The sequence below is a fragment of the Micromesistius poutassou genome (assembly GCF_964030765.1).
Source record: "Micromesistius poutassou genome assembly, chromosome: 1".
NCBI classification, from domain to species: domain Eukaryota; kingdom Metazoa; phylum Chordata; class Actinopteri; order Gadiformes; family Gadidae; genus Micromesistius; species Micromesistius poutassou.
Genome location: NC_140271.1, coordinates 67822 through 92743, shown reverse-complemented (window position 1 = coordinate 92743; position 24922 = coordinate 67822). Strand labels below are relative to the sequence as shown.

Below are 24922 nucleotides of genomic sequence, written 5' to 3'. Positions count from 1 at the left end.
GAATACTGCTTTAAGAAGCAGTCGAATCCTGTGAGGATTTTTGCCTTCATTATTCGTTTGTTTGGTGCACTTGGTACAAGATATGTGCTTTATAGATTAAATGCATGGTCATTATAATTGACTATTAGAGAAGTCTAGTTTAGAATTAGCTGAGGAAAATTAATCAATATGGAAGGCTTTAATTTTGTATCGTTTACAGAAAACCTCCAGGTCTGCTAATCAATGTTATAATGCATGTACATGTTGAAGGTAAAATTTATGTTTTACCAGTAATTCCTTAGATACAACAAGACAAAATAAAGGACTGTGCCAATGTGCTTCACACAGCTAGGGACCTCTACCCTGGAAATCCAGAGTTCTCGCGAGAGCACAATTTGAATTTGCTCAGCAAGTCACTCTGGGAATGAGCAATATTCTCACTCCCCGATCCCCCTGGGCCCAGAACATTAACCAATCACATCAGTGTATCTGATATAGGGCGGGGCCAAAAGCGTTGCTGTTTTACCGACCGGATACGGCAAGAGTCTTATCTATTGGTTAGCTCCGCTGGTCTGGATACGTCACCCCTTGTATTCTTCTGATTGTTCGTAGTGTTATCCAATTGTGTGCAGTGATATTATACATTACTCGTTGCCAGACCCTACAGCTTTCTAGATATGGGTCTGGATTTCCTCTGCATTCAGCCCACAATTCTCAGGCCAGCAATCACATCGCAATGTATATGAAAATAACCGGACCATACAATCAGCCTTTTGTCTGTTTTATTTCCCATAGTGTTGAGTAAACAGGTTATTGTGTAAATTACTTCAATCTTCTGCTATTATTAATGTGTGTGGAAAAACAACACAGAAGTGGGGAAATACATGATTGGTTACAATAATTTACCATCTGGGACGTTATTCTTAATGTAAACTAGCTATTGTAAACTCAGTGTATATAGTAATTTATATGAACATGTAAGGCATCCAGTAGACTTTAGTGCCATCACATATCACTCACTGTTAAAAAAGACAAGGCGTATCAAAAATGCAACTGCACTTGTAACTGTGAATGACCTGAAGCATCTGTTCAATAAATTATAACTTGAATATAACAATCCTCTATCATTTTAAGTCTTTCACCTTAAAAACTGTATGACTCCGTGTCACACACACCAGCAACAGTTTCGTATGAGGCAATCTGATCCAGGAAATTCAGGTTCAAGGGCAACTCGTCTCTCTTCCCGGTGTCCAACGCGACCTCCTTCTGGGCTGGAGTGTTTGCTTTTGATGAGGTAATGGAATGTGGTCCCTCCCTCATCTAGAGGGCCTCCACACCTCCACGGACGTCTCTCCCGAAGCGACGGCCAGAACCCCCGACTCCACGCTCAACTGATGACAAAGAAGAGGGTGGGTTACCTTTGAGGGCATGCAACAAACTTAAGCCGTTTCTCAATACGCGTTCTCGTGTGTTCTCGTGTACTTGCGTTCTCGATAAACGTCATCAGTGGTGGCCCAAGCACTGTTCCAATTCCAAGTACGCGAGTACTGTCGTAAAACCCGGAAGTGTTCTCGATGCGTTCTCGATGAGGCCGTTCTACCGAGGATGCATCGGAGGTGACTCGTGTGGACTTGGGACCGTTAAATATCCCAGAATGCATCATCGAGTCCGCTGCTGTTCCAATTGCAGGTGCGTACTCGCGTTCTCGGAAGTCTGTACTTGAAAGTCCGGACTTGCCAAGTACGTACTTCCAAGTCCGTGAGTACGTAGTCCGCGTACTTGGTATTGAGAAACGGCTTTAGTTTTTAGACTGAGTTTGGGTAATCCATCTTGCCTGTCAATCACAGGTGCATGAACCAACCACTTCTCGTGCATAGAAATGTGGGAAGGGAGGGAGAAGATGTTTCTTTTCATAATCTTGCTCTCCTACATTTTTCTGCTCTTGCTGAGAGAACGAGACAATAAAAATTAGGTCTTTCAGCCAGCTCTTTACTTACCCCACTAACTCCCTCTTGGTAATTCAGTGTGCACAGAGTCCTCGGAGGGGCACAAGGAATGTGTACCTACAACAGAAACAACAGACCTCTGTATCTTACCCACACCAAAACACCCAGCTTTCACATTTCACTATTTAATTATCTATTATCACTAGCAGCGCTGGCTACATTACCTTTGACCGCCACGTTATTTTGACTTACAAGCAAGTTGCAATGATAAAGTTGCAATTTATTTGTCAAAGAATGTGAAAAAATATATCAGTCAATGCCTGCTTCCAACCTAAAAGTATTGCTTCATATGTAACCTATAAGTAAAGCAACTTGGCATGTTGTAAGTCTTATAAGCTGTAGTATTTGATTGGGTTTGTTGGCGACAGAAGAACACACAAATGCAGAATTTGTCTATTGACACCGGTGAGGATAAAAACAATAGTAAGCAGAGTCGCATCTCTCAAACAGAAGTTTCAGCTTTCCCTTTCAAGACCATTTCTAAATACGTATTGTTTAGACACGTGTTCTTAAAATTCTGAAATGATATCCGAAAACATAAAGGTTAAAGGCTTAAAGGTGCCATGACATGCCACCAGGTTACACATCACAGGTGTGCGTGTCCACCTAGATGTGTGACGGATAGATGAGCAACATTTGCTACAGTCCACTGGGTAGGCTGATAGACTGATCTATCCAGCACACATCTAGGTGGACACGCCCACTTCCTGCCCCATATGATGTCATATAGACGAAAAAACGGCTTGTAATGGCTAATCACACCACACCTGGTGGCATGTCATGGCTGAGCCCACCCCCAGCCCTGGAGTGCGTCCCCCTGCCCTCAATGGGCCGCTATGCCCAGGTGAATTCCATGCTGCTGATCGGAGGCGAGGGGGTGGTGTGCGTCTCGGGCCTTTAAGGCCCTGACACACACCGTGACCACACCATGGCTGATTCAACACGTGCAATCGGCTGAAAAGCACACGACGGCTTGAAAAGATGACGGCCGATCGCACAGCACACACGCCGAACAGACTTAGGTCACCGAGCTCGCCAGAGCTCACTGACCAGATAATCAGGTTGGTGTGTCAGGGCCTTTACAAGCAATCTTGCGTCTTTATACGCTGTCAACAGCGTTCCCTGCTGTAGCTGCAAGACTGCAGCTTACAATTTCTCCAGAAGGCATCGCAAAAGTGCAAATCTATAGATGAAAATTATAGCAGACTAAACCATTACTAATTTGAAGCAATTGCACATAGACGTCATCCATGTCTATTGAGCATCCAACATTGAGATTTTTATCAATGTTGGTCCATGTGCAATGAATTGGAAGTTAATTTCTTGTAACCTTGCTTTCCGATTTTATTGTTGAATTTAAGAATGCATGAGTATTCTACAGTGCAAACAAGACATATGTAGGAAAAGTCTTAAAGTGCAATGCTGAAACTTGGTTGAGAGTTTTTCATGATATTCATAGGCGGTCCAAATGGCCCACCTGATGGCCGTTTCATTATTAACTGTAACAGACACTTCCAAAGCGAGTAACAGTGAATTCTGATACATGGCAATAGGGAGCAGATAAGGGGTGAGGGCATCTTGCTCAAGGATGCCTACAGGGCAGGCATTGGGGGTAGAAGCCAGTAGCTTTTGGAGTTTAAAATCCTAGTAACTATACCATCCCTTCCCCACAAATCAAAAAAATTAACTTTCCCATACAGTTCCTTTAAAATTAATTTTTCAGACATGTAGTTCTACCAATATGTTACCCCACAATTATAAGTCTAAATGCCCAGAGAGGTAGATGTCGTGAGCTGAAGGAAGATTTGCTGGGTCAAATTGACTCCTACACCGACCTTTAGAGTGCGATCTGACGAACTTGTGTACAGGCTCCCGGGGGATTTGTGGATGCCCGTGACCAGGGAGGTATGTCCCACATCGAACTGGGACAGGGGCTTCAGGACCCCCGACTGCACAGAGAAGGCGTGTATGGTGCCCTTGTTGTCCCCCGCCCACACCTCGCCATTTTGGTAGCACATGGACAGAAGGTAGGATCGGAGCTGAAGGGAGAGGGGTTGGAAAAACATTTCAAATCCCAGATGTAGAAATCCACTAAATAAACAAAAGCAAATTAAATCAAAAGGAGATAAAAACAAATGCACAGAAGAATATAAATAAAAGTTTTTTTTTAATAAATAAATACAAAAAATGTATCTTATCTATCTAATATAGTAAACTAAGGTAAATACAAAATGTATTTAAATGGTCAACATAGAAAAAAAATACTTTGTGGAATGGGCTTTGTGGAACATATGAACCACATCGGCAATGAATCGCATACACCAAGACAAATTAAACGTGAAAGCACACATGGTGGAAACGGTGGGATGATCACATCTTCAGTTGAAGTTGCTTTCTATTGCTACACAGCTGGGTTGCTGGAATTCAGGAAGAATGGAATGGATTAGAATGAATACCTCTTGTGTTATTGTGCAGAAAATATCATGTAAATATTACGACCGGTGAGAGTGTACAGGCTACCCGTAGTCTCTTTAAGGTCTTGCCGGCCCTGCGGTCATAGATGGCGACCGTGTAGTCCTGGCTCCCGGAGATGATGTACTGCTCATCGGCGGCCAGACACATGACAGCCTTGCCGTGTAGCTGGAGACTCTTCACCAGGGGCTCAGCCACTGTCACACAAAACACAAATGCTTAGTATGTCTTATCATATTTATTTTTAATACTGTACATGAGACAGAAGCCCCTTACACACCCGCAGTATATCCCAGAAGCATTCTGGGACATTCCCTGCACGGGGTCATGTGTGAATCGAAACACAAAAGACATTTCCGGAACATTGCCGGCACAGCTGCGTTGTGAATCAAAGCAACATCATTGCCAGGAGTGGCAATATTGTGCTGGAGTAAGTGAAAACAATCACAAGACTCCGCTGATAATGTATTTGAATCTGTGACTGTTTATTGCCACACGCTCCGATGCTTTTCGGGCGATTCAATAACAATATTGTTACAGCTTCTTTAATATAACTAAGCTTCTCTGAGTTTAAGTTTTAGGGCGGCTTGCATCCATAAGTGTATGTGCTAGACTATCCCTAGTCCCATCTATACGCCATTGCTACACCATGTTGAAACAGGGCAAGACAGATAGGTTCCAGAATGTAGGAGTACTCTATAGGATTTACTCCATTTGTGTATTGAATAGTAAAGGCTATATACTCAAGTACATGACACGACACTACTGTAATGCTGTGTAGTGTAAAAAAAGTAAATGTACTGTAAAGCATGTGAAGATGGCCAGGCTTCCTTACATCTGGTGTCATAGAGGCTGATGGTCTTGTTGAACGTCCCGGCCAGCAGTACGTCTGGCTGGTAGGACAAACAGAGGACGGGGGCGCTGGTGGAGATCAGGCCCCTCTCTGCCCCACCGGCCCCCAGGTCCCACAGCCGGATGGTGCTGTCGAAGCTCCCCGACGCAAGCAGCGGGCCCTGGGAGGCCAGGCACCACACCCAGCCCCGGTGGCTAGACGTCAGCCCCTGGCCCCGCAGCATGCAGGGCGCGGTGTCCCTGCCGCCGTGCAGGTCCCACAAGATGACGTTGGTGTCCCTGGAGCCCGAGACGCACACCGCCCCCTCGCCTCCGATCAGCAGCACGGAATTCACCTGGGCGTAGTGGCCCATCGAGGGCAGGGGCACGCGCTCCAGGGCTGGGGGTGGGCTCAGAGGTCTCGACGGCTCAATCTCTACCACACCTAGCTCCGCCTCACCTCTGCCCAGCGGAGGGTTGGCTCCTTCGCTCCCGCGACACTCAAGGGCCCCCGGGGGCCCGCACTCATTGCATTGTTCTTCCTTCACCATCGCCACAGCGTCCGCCTCCTCCTCTGGTCTCCTCCTCCTCCTCCTCTCTTTTGAATTAGCCCTTTGTCCGTCTGCCTGCATCTCCAACTCCCCCTCCAAGGCAACCTCCATCAACGCATCAACACCTGGTTCCGCACCGCGCTCTGCGAATACAAAGCCTTCAGCATCTTGTTCTGCGTCTCCCCGCCTTTCCTCCCCCCCCCCGACTTCTGCTCCTTGGACAGCCTGGTTCCTATCTTCCCTGGCCTTGGTGTGTCTGTCCACCCAGTTGGCCTGGTCCTCCCAGCAGGTGATCAGATCCTCCATCTCCAGGCAGGCATTGGGCCAGTCGTAGCCCTCCCTGGAACCCACAGGGAATCTCACCCTGGAACCAGTTAGCCTGCCAGCACGCAGCTGCCAGCTGGTGCTGTCCTCGCCTACGTTACCCAAAGCTTGGCACACCTGAAGAGAAAGAGACAATGGTGGTGTTTTTCACTATGTTCTGCCATCCTCCTACCCTGGAAATCCAGAGTTCTCGCGAGAGCACAATTTGAATTTGCTCAGCGAGTCACTCTGGTAACGAGCAATATACTCATTCCCCTAGATTTCCCTAGATGTGGGTCTGGATTTCCAGGCTACCATCCTCCTACAAAAACACCATATTTAAAACAATGTCATATTTTATGTAAAACATATTTTATGGTAGTTTAAAATCGGGTTTCAAGCTAGCAAAACAGAAATAATCAAAATATTAAAAAACAATTATTCTATACTTTGATCAAGCTAAAAAGATGTGTGCCACGGATTACACGCCACCAATGTCATTGTCCAATGTTTCACATTTTTGTACCAAGCAATACAACGTGAAGAACCATGGTAAACTCCCGGGTCTGACCTTCGGCAACACGGAGATGACACACTGGGCAGGAAGATGAGAAGCGATCTGAGTCACCATTTCCCACGGTAATGACAGCAGACCGCTGCCCTCGGAGGGCGAGAAAGTTGACTGAGACGAGCAAGGAAGTCTAAAGACGAAAAACAAAACAGTCAAGTATTAATAATGCATAACATTGTGGTTCAGTGTCGACGTCTTTATCGATGGAAACCTTACCCGGGCGCGTCAGGCCTGGATGTTTCGAAGGAGGCTGATGCGATATGTGGTCCATAATGTGAATCTTCTTTTAGCGGTCTCCCCGTTTCTATCTCCTGTTCCTCTGGTGCATGGACTTCAGACATTACCGTATCGTCTTTCAGTGCATGGCTCATGATAAACACATACCAAGATGCCAATCCTTGCCAGTGAACGTATACGTGTTCTACCAGTTGACTTGTGGTTCACCATGAAGCGTTGCAGTCCCAATAATAGTGGTCGGAAATGTTACCCGTCATTTGATACGTCAAAGGGAAGATCGACGGGGGACTCCGCTATGTGGCTGATTGAACAGTAAGGAGGGATTTGCGATGCACATTTAACGTCTTCTAAATATTTTCTGGTGAAGATGTCAACTGAATGTTGTTCCTACAGATGATCGCTTCAGTTACCTACGAAACCGAACTACAAAAGAATGCAGGGCGACAAGAGATGACATCACGTTTTCCCCATGGACATGTATGCTGCCTTCAAAACAGCGGGGAGGTTCGGAACATCTAAAGGCCAATTCATACCTCCGGATCCCGACGAAATTCGTCCATCCGTACTAAACGTTGTCCCCGGGGACTACCCTTCATACCTCCGTCCGGTTTCAGCGTTGTTATGGATGTTACGCAAAACAACCTCTAGAGGGCAGTGACTGTCGTGTATAAAATGACCGGCATCGACAATCGCAAACATGGTATCTGTAGAGGAGATGATTTTGCTCTGTCATCCGAAATCGGCAAAAAAAAAAAAAAAAAGGCGCACAAAGTGTACGCAGCGGTGGCATGTGACACCCCTCACCAACCTGCAGGTTCTCTGCTCAAAATTTAAATTCAAAAAAGTTTTATTGGCTTGGAAAATATACATTTGCATTGCCAAAGCAGGTGAACAATAAAATAATAAGGTCAGGTATATAGTATAATAGGCCTATAAGTTAAAAAAAAAAAAAAAAAAAGCCCAAATTGTATGTACCCACCCAATGGAAATTTTTCCAGCCTAACGTGATTAAAAGTAGCCTAATTGGGCGGAAAAGCTTCCAAGCGAATCTGAACATTTAAAAATTGGAATGGAGTCTTTAGGAGATAGATCCCAAAGTTTGTAGAGAATATGAAAGAAAGAAAGAAAGAATATAACCTAAGAAGAAAAATTGTCCAGCGCTGCATGCAGCACTCACCTAATGACATTCAAGAACATGAACACACCAGCAAAATGAAGAAGTACTGGTGGGCTTGGATACCAACAGACCTCCCCCTGTAGCGCATCTAGCACAACATCAACACAAATGTATTATTTGGAAGACGGAAACATGTCTTTCTAAAGCCTTTCCAGTTATCACACCACATAAGCCCGCCGCCTGCAGCAGTACTTGGTGTTAATTAAAGCAGCATGGGCGCCCCCCTGTGGAGAAGTCTCTCCACTGCCTGTAAAAGGTACAAGATAGAGTTCCATGTATCGTCCCTCATGGTCCCTCACAGAAGATTTCAACACTTCGCTTCTTTTGGTCATGGATTCTTTAAGTGTGCGGAAAGGCACTAACATGTATTTATCGTAGGCCTATTGCATTTGTGTTTTCTTTCTTTCAACTTTTTACATATTTGGTATACACGTTTAATAAACGATGTGTGAGCTTCTGAATAACAGAGGTATAGGTAGCAGGTGCCTCAGTCTATAACCCTGAGGTAACTTCCTCCACCACCCGTGTAGCTTCCAGCCAACAGCTTAACAGTTAATAGATGTATGGCCAGGAGGACACACACATACATGATGATTGAATGATCTCCAACCGTTTAATTTGACCATCTCTGAGATGGTCAGAGATGAATATAGAAATGAAGATAGAAATAGTGCCGTTGAGACCTGGCGTGATATGGTCCCAGTAAATAATAAAACTATCGTGAGGTTAATCCTACCGGTTGCCTACCTGTGACTTCATGCTAACCGGAGCTATTGTTAAACGACCATAGCCCTAACCTGCACCGTCCCACGTTACAGACTGGAGAAACACGAGTCACTGAAATGCAGGCTGTGATCCGAGGTTGAAAAGGGGACAAACAGCCAAGAACCGGTGAACCGTATAGCAGGAGAACGAGGAACCGCCATCAGGAGGTGAGGGCAATGGACTCAGACACTCAAGCAGGTTGGCAATGAAGAAGCCTTTAATGAGTGGGCTGTCACATAAAGAATACACATGATTGTATTATTTTCCACAAAATACAAATTATTGCTTTAGGATACAAAGTTCATCATAGAAAATGTGCTGCTGTCAGGCTCTGGGCGGTAGACTCCCACGAATGAGTTTGGCTGAAGATGTGGACGATTGGTCCCGCAAACACACAACATTGGTGTGCAGAATGTGCAATATTGCTAAATTCTTATTGACTTTACTGATTGTCCATTTTGTTGTTTGTCATCTGTACGATCTGCTGACTGACTTTGTGAACTACTGGATAACTGAATTTCCCCAAGGGGATGAATGAAGAATCTATCTATCTACTAGGGGTGTGCATCTCTCCAATAAAAGACGATTTGATGCGTATCTCGATACATGGGGTACGATACGATTCAGGAACGATAAATTTTTAAAATGGAACGATTAGATTCAGTTCGATTCAAAAGGATTTCGATTCGATGTGGCACGGCTCAATTCGAGAGGGTATGATGCAATGGATTTCTTGTTGAAAGTAGACAATCATTTCACAAAATGAATAAACTTATAAATGTGGCATTTCCTTCAAAAAGATTTATCAAAGACTAGAGAAGAAGTGTATTTGTTAGGGGTGTGCATCTCTCCAATAAAAGACGATTCGATGCGTATCTCGATACATGGGGTACGATACGATTCAGGAACGATAAATTTTTAAAATGGAACGATTCGATTCAGAAGATTCGCATCTTTTAAATCAAAATCAACTTCCCGATTCAAATCGGTTTTTGTTACACCCCTACTATCTATCTATTTATCTATCTTGGTGGGTCGTATGAGGACCAGCATGAACACACCCTGAGGGCGGCCGTCCTGCTCCACTACACGTGACTCCTCCGACAGTTTGGTAGAAGTCAACTGAAGAAGATCATGTCGGCCTACAAGTTAGCAAACGTACAAGAGGACCAATGGCACAACGTCAACATGGACCCACCAGACGACAGACAACAAGCTCATTGGATCAAACGTCGTTCTCCGTGGCCTCCTTCAGTGGATTCAAAGGCTGCTCCAGTAAACTCAGGTCCCGTTTGGACTCCGGCAGCCCACAGAGCAGGCCCTCGTGCGTCGTCTGCCACGCCTCGAGCATCGAGCGCAGGACTGCCGCCCTGGCTCTGATGAACTGGGAGATGTCAGACTTGTCGCCTTTGGCCAAACTGATGCTTTCCTTGCAGATGATGAAGATGTCTAAACCGAGGAACAGAGCGTTGAGGATGGTGAACCTGGCCCTGGGGGACTTGGAGAGGGCGGCGGGCCCTCTGAACACTGCCGTCCCTACGTCATCAACGCCGTCCACAAGGACATTTATGCATTTGCCAACTCCACTTACAATTTTGACAAATTTGTATGCTTCTTTAAACACATTACAAAATATAATATAATGCTCTCCTAATACCTCTTCCCTCTGATTGGTCACCTCGTCCAGGCAAGCCTGGATTCTCTCCACATCCTTCATGAAGCTCTGAAGGCCTATACTGGCTTTCATGTGCTGGACTGTATTGACCACTACCTCCGTTACTGTGGTGACTACACTGTTTACTCCACTGGTGATCCCCAGACTCATCCCCCCAATGGTCAGACCCAGAGACACCCCAGCTGTCACCGGGGCTAGAGCCACACCCACGATGGTCAGGATCCCACCCACGGCCCCCACCGATGTCCCAGCCACGGTGGAGATCTTGGAGCCCATGTTCATCCGGTCCAGCTGGACGGCACAGTCCTCCATGTCATCGAGGAACTGGAACATTCTGGGATGACACTCGCTGTACTGGTCGACAAAGCCTGACACAGTATTCTCCTGGAATAAGAACACCAGTCTGAAGTTCTGGTCCCTCCTGAACGACGGAATATAAAAGATGGAAATACGTTATTAACCCTTGAAGATATTCCTGATGATATTCAACACGAACAAACCTTTCCATATGTATTGGTTTGAATTGATTCATTGATAATAAAACAGCCATCAAATCTCTACAGCTAGCTTGAGTTTCAATAAGTGCCAATTAAGTACTTAAAGGTTTGTCATATCTCATGGGAATGCTTATGAATGTCGATGATATTTATAAACGTGAATGATGTCAATGAATCTCCCTAAAAAATGTTGCCCTCTGAATAAGAGAAAGTATGTTTATATTTGTGTTTGAAGTACAGATCTAAAGGCTGATTTGTGGGACCACGAGGACGACTGGCAGCCGGGTCCCGGAGTGACGCTCCTGCTCACCTGAGACCGGAGAGGGCTTGGAAATGGTCCAGGGTCTTCTGCAGGTCCTCCTCCGTCAGGTCCTCCGCAAACTCAACCAGAGGCTGGCGGTGTCTTTTGTGCCCAGAGCCGACAGTAAAGCTGGGAATTAAAATAAAATACATTTTATTTGTGTAGCCCTTAAGCACAGGTCCAGTTGTAAAGGTCTTAACATGCCATATATATGACCCGCCCCCCTGACCCTAGCCCCCCAGAGGGCAAGAAAAAACTCCCTTAATTAGCAAGGAAGGAATCTTGAGAAGGAACGCAGAATAAGGGATCCCTCCTTCCAGGGATGGTCCAGGAGGGCAATCGGTGGCATCATTGACATACATACAGTACATGCATATATACATACAGACAAGACATTTTAAATGACAGGGTTCAGTTCAGTTCAATAATACTGTGGAATACTGTGTGGGAATTGTGAATGAATCGATCAATACATCTCCAGTCGTGATCCCAGACAGCCTACCTCATTTCCATCATCTTACAGATCATCTTAGTGGTGCGGATGTATTCGTCCAACTCAACCGCAAAGATGGCCACGTTGTGGAGGCTGGGCGTGAAGAAGACCTTCGCATCTCTCTTGAAGCGCAGGAGCAGAGGACAGACCAGCCGGGCAGCTGAGATGATGGCCTGCACGCTCTCCGGGCTGATCCCCACAGACAGCTTCACCACCTCTTCTCCGCCCGTGAACACCTGCAGAGAAGTTACAGCGAGCTTCTCCACAGCATCCAGGAAGTCGGTGAGCCTCTCCACTCCTTCCAGAGTGCTCTTCAACACAGTAGCCAGCTCTTTCTCCAGCTCCTCACGTCTATGGTCTGAACTCCACATGTTGCGAAAGTATTCCCAGAAGGCTTTGCCTTTATCTGTAGCCTGGAACACCTGGAGGAACCCACGGTTCAGTCGGCTGGCCCTCTCCTGGATGTCCCTCATCCTCTCCAGCTCTGTCTCCCTCAGGGGCGTCCATTTGGCGTTTGAGTTACAGAATGCGGTCACTGTGTCGAAGTAGTCCAGAGTGTCGGAGACGTACGACTGCAACATCTCCACCGTGTTTGGTCTGAGGAGGATTAAGAACTACATTAACATTTGGTAACAATAACCGCTTACAGGACGTTGATATGTTATTTCCTTCAATTCCACCTGTTTGTTGGATCGCCATGCAAGCAGCACACAGACTGAGTGGAGGAATGACCAGAAGAGTCAGACCTGTTATCGTTGTTCACTATACAAGTAAACCGAAACCACTGAATCAGACATGTTTTTTTATTGAGTTTTTGTTGAGTTTGAATTGTGAGAGTTTGTCGTACCTCAGTATGTGGTCCTCTTCTGCCATTGTGCTCGAACAGTAGGCTGTATCTATCATTTGTGTTTTGTACAGATTTCCATTTCATAAATCCTCAACAGTCCAACATATGTTCCGCTGCACTCATTGTCACAGCCTTACCCGAATCATGTCCTCGTAAGAGAGGAAGAGGATGTGGTACTGCTCTCTCTTGGCGGGCCACACCCGGATGTGATCAAACCACGACGAGGCACCGACTGCAAGTACAATAAGATTCAAGATTCAAGAAGCTTTATTTATCCAGAGGGAAATTGCTGTGCAACAGTTGCGATATGAAAGTGGAGAAGTAATACAAGAATAAAACAAGTAACAAAATGCAATAAAGTGCAAAGCACAATAGGATAAAGAAGCACAATAGGATAAGACTCATTCCCCTATATATAATTGGCTCATTCATTAATTCCCTCACTCTCCACCTCAAGCCGTGCATCACCCAAGTGGGTGTTACACATTGGTGGTGGTTAGTGAGGTCCCCCCTTCACTGTAAAGCGCTTTGAGTGTCTAGAAAAGCGCTATATAAATTCAATAAATTATTATTATTATAAGACTAACATAAAATAAAGTACAGCAGTAACTAAATGCAATAAATATATCAACATTCTCATAGGTTTATGAGTTATAATGAGTTATAAAATAATGAGGTATAGTTATATGATTTATATATATATATATATATATATATATTCAATACATTCATTCAATTGACAAATTGTAGGCCTATGTTTCCCTTTTAAAACCATAGAGTCAAAGGGCCATCTTTAACGACACTGCGTAATTTTGTATTGTTATGTTGTTTTTAATCCAGGAAAGGCCGCAGAGACAGGATCACTTTTAACTCACTTTATTTGGTAAAGGTTTTGGTCTATTGCCTATCGTCTATGAAACAAAAGGAGAGGAATGTGTATATAACACGCGCGGAGCGTCTCTAAGCTTTATATCTACGATACGCCGCCCAAGAGATTCTGCCTTCTGATAGCAGAGTCAGTTTAAATAGGCAGGTAGGGGTGGGCGTGTTCTGTGGCTTTAAAAGCCCGCCCCCCTGACCATGCGCAAATGTTGCAGCCCTACCGTATGTGCTCGGTGCTGCTCCCTGTGGCTATGGGAGGATATTACCTTTTAACTGTTGTATGTGCTCGGTGCTGCTCCCTGTGGCTATGGGAGGATATTATGGCTGAAATATGTCACAGTATCTTTGGCTGATTGACCATTGGTATTTTCATCAAGTTAATTCAATGAATGATTTCCAACTGTTTGACCATTTGACCATCTCTGAGTGAATGAGTTATGTTTAACACAAACATAACCACACACCCTTAACTCAAATTTGCAAACAGAACATATTAATGATGGGGCCATGGTTCTCAGTAATCTGGCCAGTATTTGCAAACAGAACTTTTTAATGGAAGGGCCGGTTCTTGATAATATTGTTCATATTATGCAGCGGTGACTTCAGTTTGAAGCCTGTGGCCTAAAGGTAATTCAGTTCCTCTGGGCCCGGTTCCTTGGTTCCCTTCTGAATCCGGGTTTACACAACTAGACGCTTCTAGTTCTGACAATATTCAAGAGGATAAAAAACACAAGCACCACTCAAGCAGGTTGGCAATGAAGAAGCCTGTAATGAGTGGGCTGTCACAGCTCTTTTTAAACGTCTGCAGAATGCAATTATTCAAGTTATGTGTGTGTGGGTGCACCCCCCCCTCCCCGCCACATTGTCACCAGATTTTGACACATGATTGTATTATTTTTCCACAAAATACAAATTATTGCTTTAGGATACAAAGTTCATCACAGAAAATGTGCTGCTGTCAGTCTCTGGGCGGTCGACTCCCACAAATGAGTTTGGTTGAAGATGTGGACGATTGGTCCCACAAACACACAACATTGGTGTGCAGAATGTGCAATATTGCTAAATTTTTATTGACTTTACTGATTGTCCATTTTGTTGTTTGTCAACTGTACGATCTGTCGACTGACTTTGTGAACTACCGGATAACTGAATTTCCCCAAGGGGATGAATGAAGAATCTATCTATCTATCTATCTATCTTGGTGGGTCATATGAGGACCAACATGAACACACCCTGAGGGCGGCCGTCCTGCCTGCTCCACTACACGTGACTCCTCCGACAGTTTGGTAGAAGTCAACTGAAGAAGATCATGTCGGCCTACAGGTTAGCTAGCTCATTGGATGAGACGTCTTTCTCCGTGGCCTCCTTCAGTGGATTCAAAGGCTGCTCCAGTAAACTCAGGCCCCGTTTGGACTCCGGCAGCCCACAGAGCAGGGCCTCGTGCGTCGTCTGCCACGCCTCGAGCATCGAGCGCAGGACTGCCGCCCTGGCTCTGATGAACTGGGAGATGGCAGTCTTGTCCCCTTTGGCCAAACTGATGCTTTCCTTGCAGATGATGAAGATGTCTAGACCGAGGAACAGAGCGTTGAGGGTGATGAAGCCGGCCCTGGCGGACTTGGAGAGGGCGGCCGGCCCTCGGACCGCCGCCATCCCTACGTCATCAAGGCCGTCCACAAGGATATCTATGCCTTTGCCAATTGCACATCCATTTCTGACAACGTTGGCTCCTCCCTTAACCACATTACTATAATCCTCTTCTAATACCGCTTCCCTCTGATTGGTCACCTCGTCCAGGCACGCCTGGATTCTCTCCACATCCTCCATGAAGCTCTGAAGGCCTTCACTGGCTCTCTTCTGCTGGGCTTTATTGACCGCTACCTCCGTTACTGTGGTGACTAGACTGTTTACTCCACTGGTGACCCCCAGACCCACCCCCCCCATGACCAGACCCAGAGACACCCCAGCTGTCACCGGGGCTAGAGCCAGACCCACGATGGCCAGGATCCCACCCACGGCCCCCACCGAGCTCCCAGCCACGGTGGAGATCTTGGAGCCCATGTTCATCCGGTCCAGCTGGACGGCACAGTCCTCCATGTCATCGAGGAACTGGAGCATTCTGGGACGACACTCGCTGTACTGGTCGACAAAGCCTGACACCGACTTCTCCTGGAATAAGAACACCAGTCTGAAGTTCTGGTCCCTCCTGAACGACAGAATTGAAAAGATGAAAATACGTTATTAACCCTTGAAGACATTCCTGATGATATTCAACACAAACAAACCTTTCCATGTGTATTGGTTTGAATTGATTCATTGATAATAAAACAGCCATCAAATCTCTACAGCTAGCTTAAGTTATCAATAAGTGGTTTAGGTTAATTACCATGAAACAACTTAGCCTTTGTTAATTACAAAGTATTAAGTCTACTTCCAATGAAGTACTTCCAGGTTTGTCATGTCTCATGGGGATGGTTATGAATGTCAATGATATTTATAAATGTCAATGAATGTCCCTGAATTCTTTCATCAATGTTATCTCAGAACCAGCAGTCCTATGTTACAGCAGAGCAAGACACCCAAAGGCATCGTTAGAGCTAGTTTCCTGTTCCTTATGATTGGACAACATGATTGGTCGAAACAAATATTAAGTGAAATTAAATAAAACTCCACGTTTGCACTTAGAGAAGTAAGGGAGTAAGAGAAGTATTTTGGTATTTGTGTTTTAAGTACCGATCTAAAGCCTGATTTGTGGGACCACGAGGACGACTGGCAGCCGGGTCCCGGAGTGATGCTCCTGCTCACCTGAGACTGGAGAGGGCTTGGACGTGGTCCAGGGTCTTCTGCAGGTCCTCCTCCGTCAGGTCCTCCGCAAACTCAACCAGAGGCTGGCGGTGTCTTTTGTGCCCGAAGCCGACAATAAAGCTGGGAATTCAAATCAATTCAATTACATTTTAGATTACATTTGACATATTTTAGAGCCCTTTATCACAGGTACAGTCTCAAAGCCCCCCGACCCTAGCCCCCCAGAGGGCAGGAAAAACCTCAATTTCATTAGCAAGGAAGAAATCTTGAGAAGGAACGGAGAGTGGCGGATCCCTCCTTCCAGGGATGATCAGGAGTGCAATGGGGGCCATCATTTACGTACATACATTCATGTATACATACATACTGTACATACATACAGGCAAAACATTTTAAATGACAGGGTTCAGTTCGGTTCAATAATACTGTGGAATACTGTGTGGGAATTGTGAATGAATCGATCAATACATCCAGTCGTGATCCCAGACAGCCTACCTCGCATCCATCATCTTACAGATCTTCTCAGTGGTGCGGATGTATTTGTCCAACTCAACCACAAAGACGACCACGTTGTGGAGGCTGGGCGTGAAGAAGACCTCTGCATCTCTCTTGAAGCGCAGGAGCAGAGGACAGACCAGCCGGGCAGCTGAGATGATGTCCTCCACGCTCTCCAGGCTGATCCCCACAGACAGCTTCACCACCTCTTCTCCGCCCGTGAACACCTGCAGAGAAGTTACGGCGAGCTTCTCCACAGCATCCAGGAAGTAGGTGAGCTTCTCCACTCCTTCCAGAGTGCTCTTCAACACCGCAGCCAGCTCTTTCTCCAGCGCCTCACGTCTACGGTCTGAACTCCACAAGTTGCGAAAGTATTCCCCGAAGGCTTTGCCTTTATATGCCTTGAACACCTGGAGGAACCCACGGTTCAGTCGGCTGGCCCTCTCCTGGATGTCCCTCATCCTCTCCAGCTCTGTCTCCCTCTGGAGCGTCCATTTGCCGTTTGAGTTACAGAATGCGGTCACTGTGTCGAAGTAGTCCAGAGTGTCGGAGACGTACGACTGCAACCTCTCCACCGCGTTTGGTCTGAGGAGGATTAAGAACTACATTAACATTTGGTAACAATAACCGCTTACAGGATATATTATTTCCTTCAATTCCACCTGTTTGTTGGATCGCCATACAAGCAGCACACAGAGTGGAGGAATGAACACAAGAGTCAGACCTGTTATAGTTGTTCACTATACAAGTAAACCGAAACCACCGAAGCAGACGTGATTTTTTTTATTGAGTTTTTGTTGAGTTTGACGTGTGAGAGTTTGTCGTAGGCCTACCTCAGTATCTGGTCCTCTTCTGCCATCGTGCTCGATCAGTATGCTGTGTCTCTCATTTGCGTTTTGTACAAATTGCCAGCTCATAAATCCTCAATGATCGACTTCCACGTTTCGTTTCCTTATTTCCCAGTCGGGACAAAACGAACTAATAACCAATTAGTACTAAGCGTAAAATCTAGTTCCAATTTTCTTTTTTTATGAATATACTAATTTAGTCTTCACCTGTAAAAAGTAACGTCCATATATGTTCCATATATCACCAAGGCTTGTTTATTATACAATTCTAAAATAATTACAAAGTCCAAGGGTAATAGATGTGTGTTTGAGGTAATAAAGATAAAAGGTACAGCCAGGTAACAGGTGCTCTGTAACCCGGATGTAACTTCCTGAGACGGAGGGGAGACACACATACATGAATGATTGAATGATTTCCAACAGTTTAATTTGACCATCTCTGAGTGAATGAGTTATGTTTAACACAATCATAACCACACACCCTTAACTCAACATATTAATGATGGGGCCATGGTTCTCAGTAATCTGGCCAGTATTTGCAAACAGAACTTTTTAATGGAAGGGCCGGTTCTCGATAATATTGTTCATATTATGCAGCGGTGACTTCAGTTTGAAGCCTGTGGTCTAAAGGTAATTCAGTTCCTCTGGGCCCGGTTCCTTGGTTCCCTTCTGAATCCGGGTTTACACAACTAGACGCTTCTAGTTGTGTAAACCCGGATTCTGACAATATTCAAGAGGATAAAAAACACAAGCAACACTCAAGCAGGTTGGCAATGAAGAAGCCTGTAATGAGTGGGCTGTCACAGCTCTTTTTAAACGTCTGCAGAATGCAATTATTCAAGTTATGTGTGTGTGGGTGCACCCCCCCCTCCCCGCCACATTGTCACCAGATTTTGACACATGATTGTATTATTTTTCCACAAAATACAAATTATTGCTTTAGGATACAAAGTTCATCATAGAAAATGTGCTGCTGTCAGTCTCTGGGCGGTAGACTCCCACGAATGAGTTTGGCTGAAGATGTGGACGATTGGTCCCACAAACACACAACATTGGTGTGCAGAATGTGCAATATTGCTAAATTTTTATTGACTTTACTGATTGTCCATTTTGTTGTTTGTCAACTGTACGATCTGTCGACTGACTTTGTGAACTACCGGATAACTGAATTTCCCCAAGGGGATGAATGAAGAATCTATCTATCTATCTATCTATCTATCTTGGTGTGTCGTATGAGGACCAACATGAACACACCCTGAGGGTGGCCGTCCTGCCTGCTCCACTACACGTGACTCCTCCGACAGTTTGGTAGAAGTCAACTGAAGAAGATCATGTCGGCCTACAAGTTAGCAAACGTACAAGAGGACCAATGGCACAACGTCAACGTGGACCCACCAGACGACAGACAACCAGCTCATTGGATCAGACGTCGTTCTCCGTGGCCTCCTTCAGTGGATTCAAAGGCTGCTCCAGTAAACTCAGGCCCCGTTTGGACTCCGGCAGCCCACAGAGCAGGGCCTCGTGCGTCGTCTGCCACGCCTCGAGCATCGAGCGCAGGACTGCCGCCCTGGCTCTGATGAACTGGGAGATGGCAGTCTTGTCCCCTTTGACCAAACTGATGCTTTCCTTGCAGATGATGAAGATGTCTAAACCGAGGAACAGAGCGTTGAGGGTGATGAAGCCGGCCCTGGCGGACTTGGAGAGGGCGGCGGGCCCTCGGACCACCGCCGTCCCTACGTCATCAAGGCCGTCCACAAGGACATCTATGCCTTTGCCAATTGTACTTACTTTTCTGACAACTTTGGCTCCTCCCTTAAACGCATCATTATAATCCTCTCCTAATACCTCTTCCCTCTGATTGGTCACCTCGTCCAGGCACGCCTGGATTCTCTCCACATCCTCCATGAAGCTCTGAAGGCCTTCACTGGCTCTCTTCTGCTGGGCTTTATTGACCGCTACCTCCGTTATTGTGGTGACTACACTGTTTACTCCACTGGTGACCCCCAGACCCACCCCCCCCAGGGTCAGACCCAGAGACACCCCAGCTGTCACCGGGGCTAGAGCCAGACCCACGATGGCCAGGATCCCACCCACGGCCCCCACCGAGCTCCCTGCCACGGTGGAGATCTTGGAGCCCATGTTCATCCGGTCCAGCTGGACGGCACAGTCCTCCATGTCATCGAGGAACTGGAGCATTCTGGGATGACACTCGCTGTACTGGTCGACAAAGCCTGACACCGACTTCTCCTGGAATAAGAACACCAGTCTGAAGTTCTGGTCCCTCCTGAACGACGGAATGGAAAAGATGAAAATACGTTATTAACCCTTGAAGATATTCCTGATGATATTCAACACGAACAAACCTTTCCATGTGTATTGGTTTGAATTGATTCATTGATAATAAAACAGCCATCAAATCTCTACAGCTAGCTTAAGTTATCAATAAGTGGTCTAGGTTAATTACCATGAAACAACTGAGCATTTGTTAATTACAAAATATTAAGTCTACTTCCAATGAAGTACTTCCAGGTTTGACATGTCTCATGGGGATGGTTATGAACGTCAATGATATTTATAAATGTCAATGAATGTCCCTGAATTCTTTCATCAATGTTATCTCAGAACCAGCAGTCCAGTATGTTACAGCAGAGCAAGACACCCAAAGGCATCCTTAGAACTAGTTTCCTGTTCCTTATGATTGGTGAACATGATTGGTCGAAACAAATATTAAGTGAAATAAAATAAAACGCCACGTTTGCACTTAAATCTGAGTAAGAGAAGTATTTTGGTGTTCGTGTTTTAAGTACCGATCTAAAGCCTGATTTGTGGGACCACGAGGACGACTGGCAGCCGGGTCCCGGAGTGATGCTCCTGCTCACCTGAGACCGGAGAGGGCTTGGACGTGGACCAGGGTCTTCTGCAGGTCCTCCTCCGTCAGGTCCTCCGCAAACTCAACCAGAGGCGGGCGGCGTCTTTTGTGCCCGAAGCCGACAGTAAAGCTGGGAATTAAAATCAATTAGATTTAATTTGTATAACCCTTAATCACAGGTAGGCCTACAGTCTCAAAAATCTTAACAAGCTCAACAGGGCAGCTTAACAGGCCATGTCTTTACATCTTGAGAAGGAGCAGAGTGGGGGAACAAATTTTGCTGGGCGATAGACTGTCCCAGAAATTATTGAAAAAATTAGATGGATCGATTTATTGTTTATCGCGACAGGCCTAGCAATGGGGGGCATGATTTACATACACATACACATACAGGCAAAACATTTTAAATAACAGGGTTCAGTTTGGTTCAATAATACTGTTTAATTCTGTGTAGGAATTGTGAATGACTTGATCAATACATCCAGTCGTGATCCCAGACAGCCTACCTCGCGTCCATCATCTTACAGATGTTTTCAATGGTGAGGATGTATTTGTCCAATTCAGCCACAAAGACGACCACGTTGTGGAGGCTGGGCGTGAAGAAGACCTCCGCATCTCTCTTGAAGCGCAGGAGCAGAGGACAGACCAGCCGGGCAGCCGAGATGATGGCCTCCACGCTCTCCAGGCTGATCCCCACAGACAGCTTCACCACCTCTTCTCCGCCCGTGAACACCTGCAGAGAAGTTACGGCGAGCTTCTCCACAGCATCCAGGAAGTCGGTGAGCTTCTCCACTCCTTCCAGAGTGCTCTTCAACACCGCAGCCAGCTCTTTCTCCAGCGCCTCACGTCTACGGTCTGAACTCCACAAGTTGCGAAAGTATTCCCCGAAGGCTTTGCCTTTATCTGTAGCCTGGGACACCTGGAGGAACCCACGGTTCAGTCGGCTGGCCCTCTCCTGGATGTCCCTCATCCTCTCCAGCTCTGTCTCCCTCTGGAGCGTCCATTTGCCGTTTGAGTTACAGAATGCGGTCACTGTGTCGAAGTAGTCCAGAGTGTCGGAGACGTACGACTGCAACATCTCCACCGCGTTTGGTCTGAGGAGGATTAAGAACTAAATAACCTAAACTAACTAAAACTAAGTAACAATAACCGCTTACAGGATAGGCCTATATTATTTCCTTCAATTCCACCTGTTTGTTGGATCGCCATACAAGCAGCACACAGAGTGGAGGAATGAACAAACGAGTCGGACCTGTTATAGTTGTTCACTATACAAGTAAACCGAAACCACCGAAGCAGACGTGATTTTTTAAATTGAGTTCTTGTTGAGTTTGACGTGTGAGAGTTTGTCGTAGGCCTACCTCAGTATCTCGTCCTCTTCTGCCATCGTGCTCGATCAGTAGGCTGTGTCTCTCATTTGCGTTTTGTACAAATTGCCAGCTCATAAATCCTCAACAGGTAAACATATGTTCCGCAGACGACCAGTGAAATGTTCGACTTCCACGTTTCGTTTCCTTATTTCTCAGTCATGACAAAACGAGCCCTGGCGCGAGGGGGCGGGGCCGACCCATCCACATGTTTCCGAAACGCACATGAAGTGCGTTTCGGAAACATGTGATGAAGTGCGGCCGGACTCTCAGCCGGCTTCAGCTTCAACTTTGAGAGCATCCATCCCCGCGGGAACACCAGAGAGAAGGAGACAGAGGAGGGGAGAAGAGAGGGGGGAGGTGAGGGGAGAGGTGAGGGGAGAGGAGGCTGCCATACTGGGACTCCGCCAGCAGGGGTCGTGGTTCGGCTTCCCCAGGGCTATCAGCCTTCTTCGTTTAGTCTGTTTATTAATAATTATTAATTTATTAATAATAAATTACCTTTTCCCAAAAATCACTTCCTGAAGATTTAATGAAAAAATAACAAAAAAAACAGTTCTGTTACTTAATGCTGGATGCAGTATCTTTGTGTTCCTATGGCGTAGATGAGTGCAGGCCCCGTTATTCACAGGTCAGCTGACCCCCAGCACAGTGGTGCACTATAATCCACAAACAGACACACGCCCTCCATTGTCTCCCGCAGTGTTGGCGAGGTGAGGTCACGCGATTCTACCAAATGGTGTGAAGTGCATCATTTCAACAAAAAAAAGAGGAAAGGCAGAGGCAAGACAGGGAACTGCTTGGGCCCCCCCCCCGGGCTGCCAAGGGGCCCCCCAAGAAGAAAAAAAAAAGACTTTTTTTTTTTTTTTAAGTATCATCCCTTTGGCATTTACCACTCGATTGATCTGCCAGACTTTGACAAACGGTTAAAGACTTTGCTTTAGTCAATATTAAAAAAATATTATTATCATGTTATAAAAAATTATAAAATTCTGCATAGATATCATTTTCACTGTCCGCTTATTTTAGGTATGTGTTTATAGGTCTCCATCTACTTCATACATCAAGATATTCACATCCAGATTTTTTCAGTAGGTGAAGTCACTCCCTGTCTACGAACTTGCCAAGTCTCAAAGCTCTCAGAGCTTGTGTTATCATTCTGCTTTAGTTTATATATCTTAACTCCCATACGGACAGGCTATATTTTAGGCCTTTTTTTGTTTGGAGGTATATAACAATATCTGTCAATTTCACAATCTTAGCAGTAAAAAATATTTTAGCCAAGAATCACTTTCATGTATGGGAGACCTTAGAGATGAGGAAAAACATTGTTGGGTTTAGTTCTACCTCCGGTAGGGGTATCTCAAAATTTGGGGGAGGCTAATTGTCACTAGCCTAATGCAGGCTGTGATCCGAGGTTGAAAGGGGACAAACCATAGATATATATAGAACACTAGATGCAGGGCTCTCAAGTTTCAAAAATTCTAAAATTGTTGGCGGCGGGGGGGGGGGGGTTATAATAACATGTGACTGCATACAAATGTGTCCACATACATGGTGACTAATGTATGATAGTAAGCATTATTGGCCCTTAACACTAATATTCAGAAACAACACTGCCTCAAAAGGCTATTGGCTTAAGCAACACCAGTAGAGGCATATACTTTTCCCTGAACTTTTAAACGTTGCAAACGTGCAAAAACATTATTATATATTTATGTGCCATTCAGTCCAATGCGTAAAATATATCTGTGGCATTCAGTAGGCCAATGCTGTGGTAAAGTGTGTAAAGTATGACCAAGTGTTTCTTTCTGTTCAATAGATACAACTTTATCAATCCCCTGTAGGAGAAATGTGTTAATGTTTGTCCCTATAAAACAATAATGGTAAAACAAACAAACAAAAAAACATGACGGTAACTAAGTAAGTCAAACCGTCCAATCTGAAGGCTCTACTTAACCACTCCCCCTACTCACTTCCACCAATGCAAAGCGAACAGAACTGAGTAGGGGAGGGCTTAGCCTAACTAGTTTGTGAATGTACGAGGCTTTAATAAAATCCCGGACGATTTTGAAATTCCACCACACATTTTTTTTTAAGTGTCTCAAAAAGAGGGCATGTCCGGGCAAAAGAGGACGTCTGGTTACCCTACGTACGGGAAACCCATTTGATTCCTACCTGTTCCACTGTTAAATAGAGGCGCAAATTGGTGGGCGCTATCCTGGTAATTTCTCTGCGTGAGAAATACGAAGTGTGGCGTGTGAGCGTGTGCATGGGTTGAAATGCGTGTGTCTCACGCCCAATGCGTGAGACTTGAGAGCCCTGTAGATGTCTCACGGCGGAGTCTAGAACGTCCGCACTGGCGGCCATCTTGCCCCGGTAAGCTCGCTCACCCATAACATTGTGTTGGTAGTGGTACATGTACTTTTTAAATAACCATAACTTGCTCAATTTTCAACCGATTTTCAAACGGTTTGGTTTCTTACAAACTACTACTATTTGTAAAGGGAAATCGTGTACCTATTTTATATTATTAATTTTTTTTTAGAACATAACATAATTATTTGTAAGTATGCAGTGTCATAACTACATCTCCGACGTTTATAACTAACCAAACCATTTGAAAATCGGTTGAAAATTGAGCAAGTTATGGTTATTTAAAAAGTACATGTACCACTACCAACACAATGTTATGTGTGAGTGAGCTGACTGTGGCAAGATGGCTGCCAGTGCGGACGTTCGACTACATTGGCCAGCAGCGCGGACGAGTCGTCTAGTGTTCTATATACATCTATGGGACAAACAGCCAAGAACCGGTGAACCGTAGGAGAACGAGGAACCACCATAAGGAGGTCAGGGCAATGGACTCAGACACTCAAGCAGGTTGGCAATGAAGAAGCCTTTAATGAGTGGGCTGTCACATTAAAGAATACAATCACACATTTCAAAGGAAG

The 24922-nt window shown here is 45.5% G+C and overlaps 4 protein-coding genes across 5 annotated transcripts; all 4 read right to left on the bottom strand.

Annotated features, from left to right (window-relative positions):
- Positions 1-843: 843 nt before the first annotated feature.
- Positions 844-7545, bottom strand: fbxw9 (F-box and WD repeat domain containing 9). The gene is made up of 7 exons (XM_084488932.1): positions 6930-7545; positions 6714-6843; positions 5293-6280; positions 4506-4654; positions 3821-4024; positions 1977-2042; positions 844-1370 (listed from the first exon to the last, which is right to left on the bottom strand). The coding sequence occupies exons 1-7, from the start codon at positions 7082-7084 to the stop codon at positions 1296-1298; spliced, it is 1767 nt and encodes a 588-aa protein (XP_084345058.1). The 5' UTR covers positions 7085-7545; the 3' UTR covers positions 844-1295.
- A 1548-nt stretch (positions 7546-9093) lies between these two features.
- LOC311377647 (uncharacterized protein) lies at positions 9094-17804 on the bottom strand (the record flags this gene model as incomplete). 2 transcript variants are annotated; one of them, XM_084488177.1, is made up of 4 exons in its annotated part: positions 9094-10988; positions 11375-11494; positions 11868-12455; positions 17718-17804. In XM_084488177.1, the coding sequence occupies 4 exons, from the start codon at positions 17741-17743 to the stop codon at positions 10118-10120; spliced, it is 1605 nt and encodes a 534-aa protein (XP_084344303.1). In that variant the 3' UTR covers positions 9094-10117. The 2 variants fall into 2 exon arrangements, with proteins under 2 accessions (XP_084344303.1, XP_084344304.1); XM_084488178.1 differs by lacking the exon at positions 17718-17804 and adding an exon at positions 12706-12731.
- On the bottom strand, positions 14472-17565 carry LOC311351703 (uncharacterized protein; the record flags this gene model as incomplete). The annotated part of the gene is made up of 4 exons (XM_084471864.1): positions 14472-15790; positions 16390-16509; positions 16885-17469; positions 17513-17565. The coding sequence occupies 4 exons, from the start codon at positions 17563-17565 to the stop codon at positions 14905-14907; spliced, it is 1644 nt and encodes a 547-aa protein (XP_084327990.1). The 3' UTR covers positions 14472-14904.
- An 824-nt stretch (positions 17805-18628) lies between the features above and the next one.
- On the bottom strand, positions 18629-22095 carry LOC311377631 (uncharacterized protein). Its single transcript, XM_084488176.1, has 4 exons — positions 21963-22095; positions 21108-21695; positions 20612-20731; positions 18629-20016 (listed from the first exon to the last, which is right to left on the bottom strand). Exons 1-4 carry the CDS (start codon positions 21986-21988, stop codon positions 19155-19157), a joined length of 1596 nt encoding a protein of 531 aa, XP_084344302.1. The 5' UTR covers positions 21989-22095; the 3' UTR covers positions 18629-19154.
- Positions 22096-24922: the final 2827 nt, after the last annotated feature.

What these genes read in the sequence shown, in the direction of transcription:
- fbxw9 (XM_084488932.1), bottom strand. Translation starts at nt 7,084, where the DNA reads ATGAGCCATGCACTGAAAGACGATACGGTAATGTCTGAAGTCCATGCA. An exon ending in CAGCCTCTATGACACCAGAT is followed by an intron (nt 4,655 to 5,292) that starts GTAAGGAAGCCT and finishes TTTGTGTGACAG; the next exon opens with TGGCTGAGCCCCTGGTGAAG. An exon ending in AGACCTTAAAGAGACTACGG is followed by an intron (nt 4,025 to 4,505) that starts GTAGCCTGTACA and finishes CTCTCCCTTCAG; the next exon opens with CTCCGATCCTACCTTCTGTC.
- LOC311377631 (XM_084488176.1), bottom strand. Translation starts at nt 21,988, where the DNA reads ATGGCAGAAGAGGACGAGATACTGAG. An exon ending in TGTAAGATGATGGACGCGAG is followed by an intron (nt 20,732 to 21,107) that starts GTAGGCTGTCTG and finishes TTTAATTCCCAG; the next exon opens with CTTTACTGTCGGCTTCGGGC. An exon ending in CAAGCCCTCTCCGGTCTCAG is followed by an intron (nt 20,017 to 20,611) that starts GTGAGCAGGAGC and finishes TCCGTCGTTCAG; the next exon opens with GAGGGACCAGAACTTCAGAC.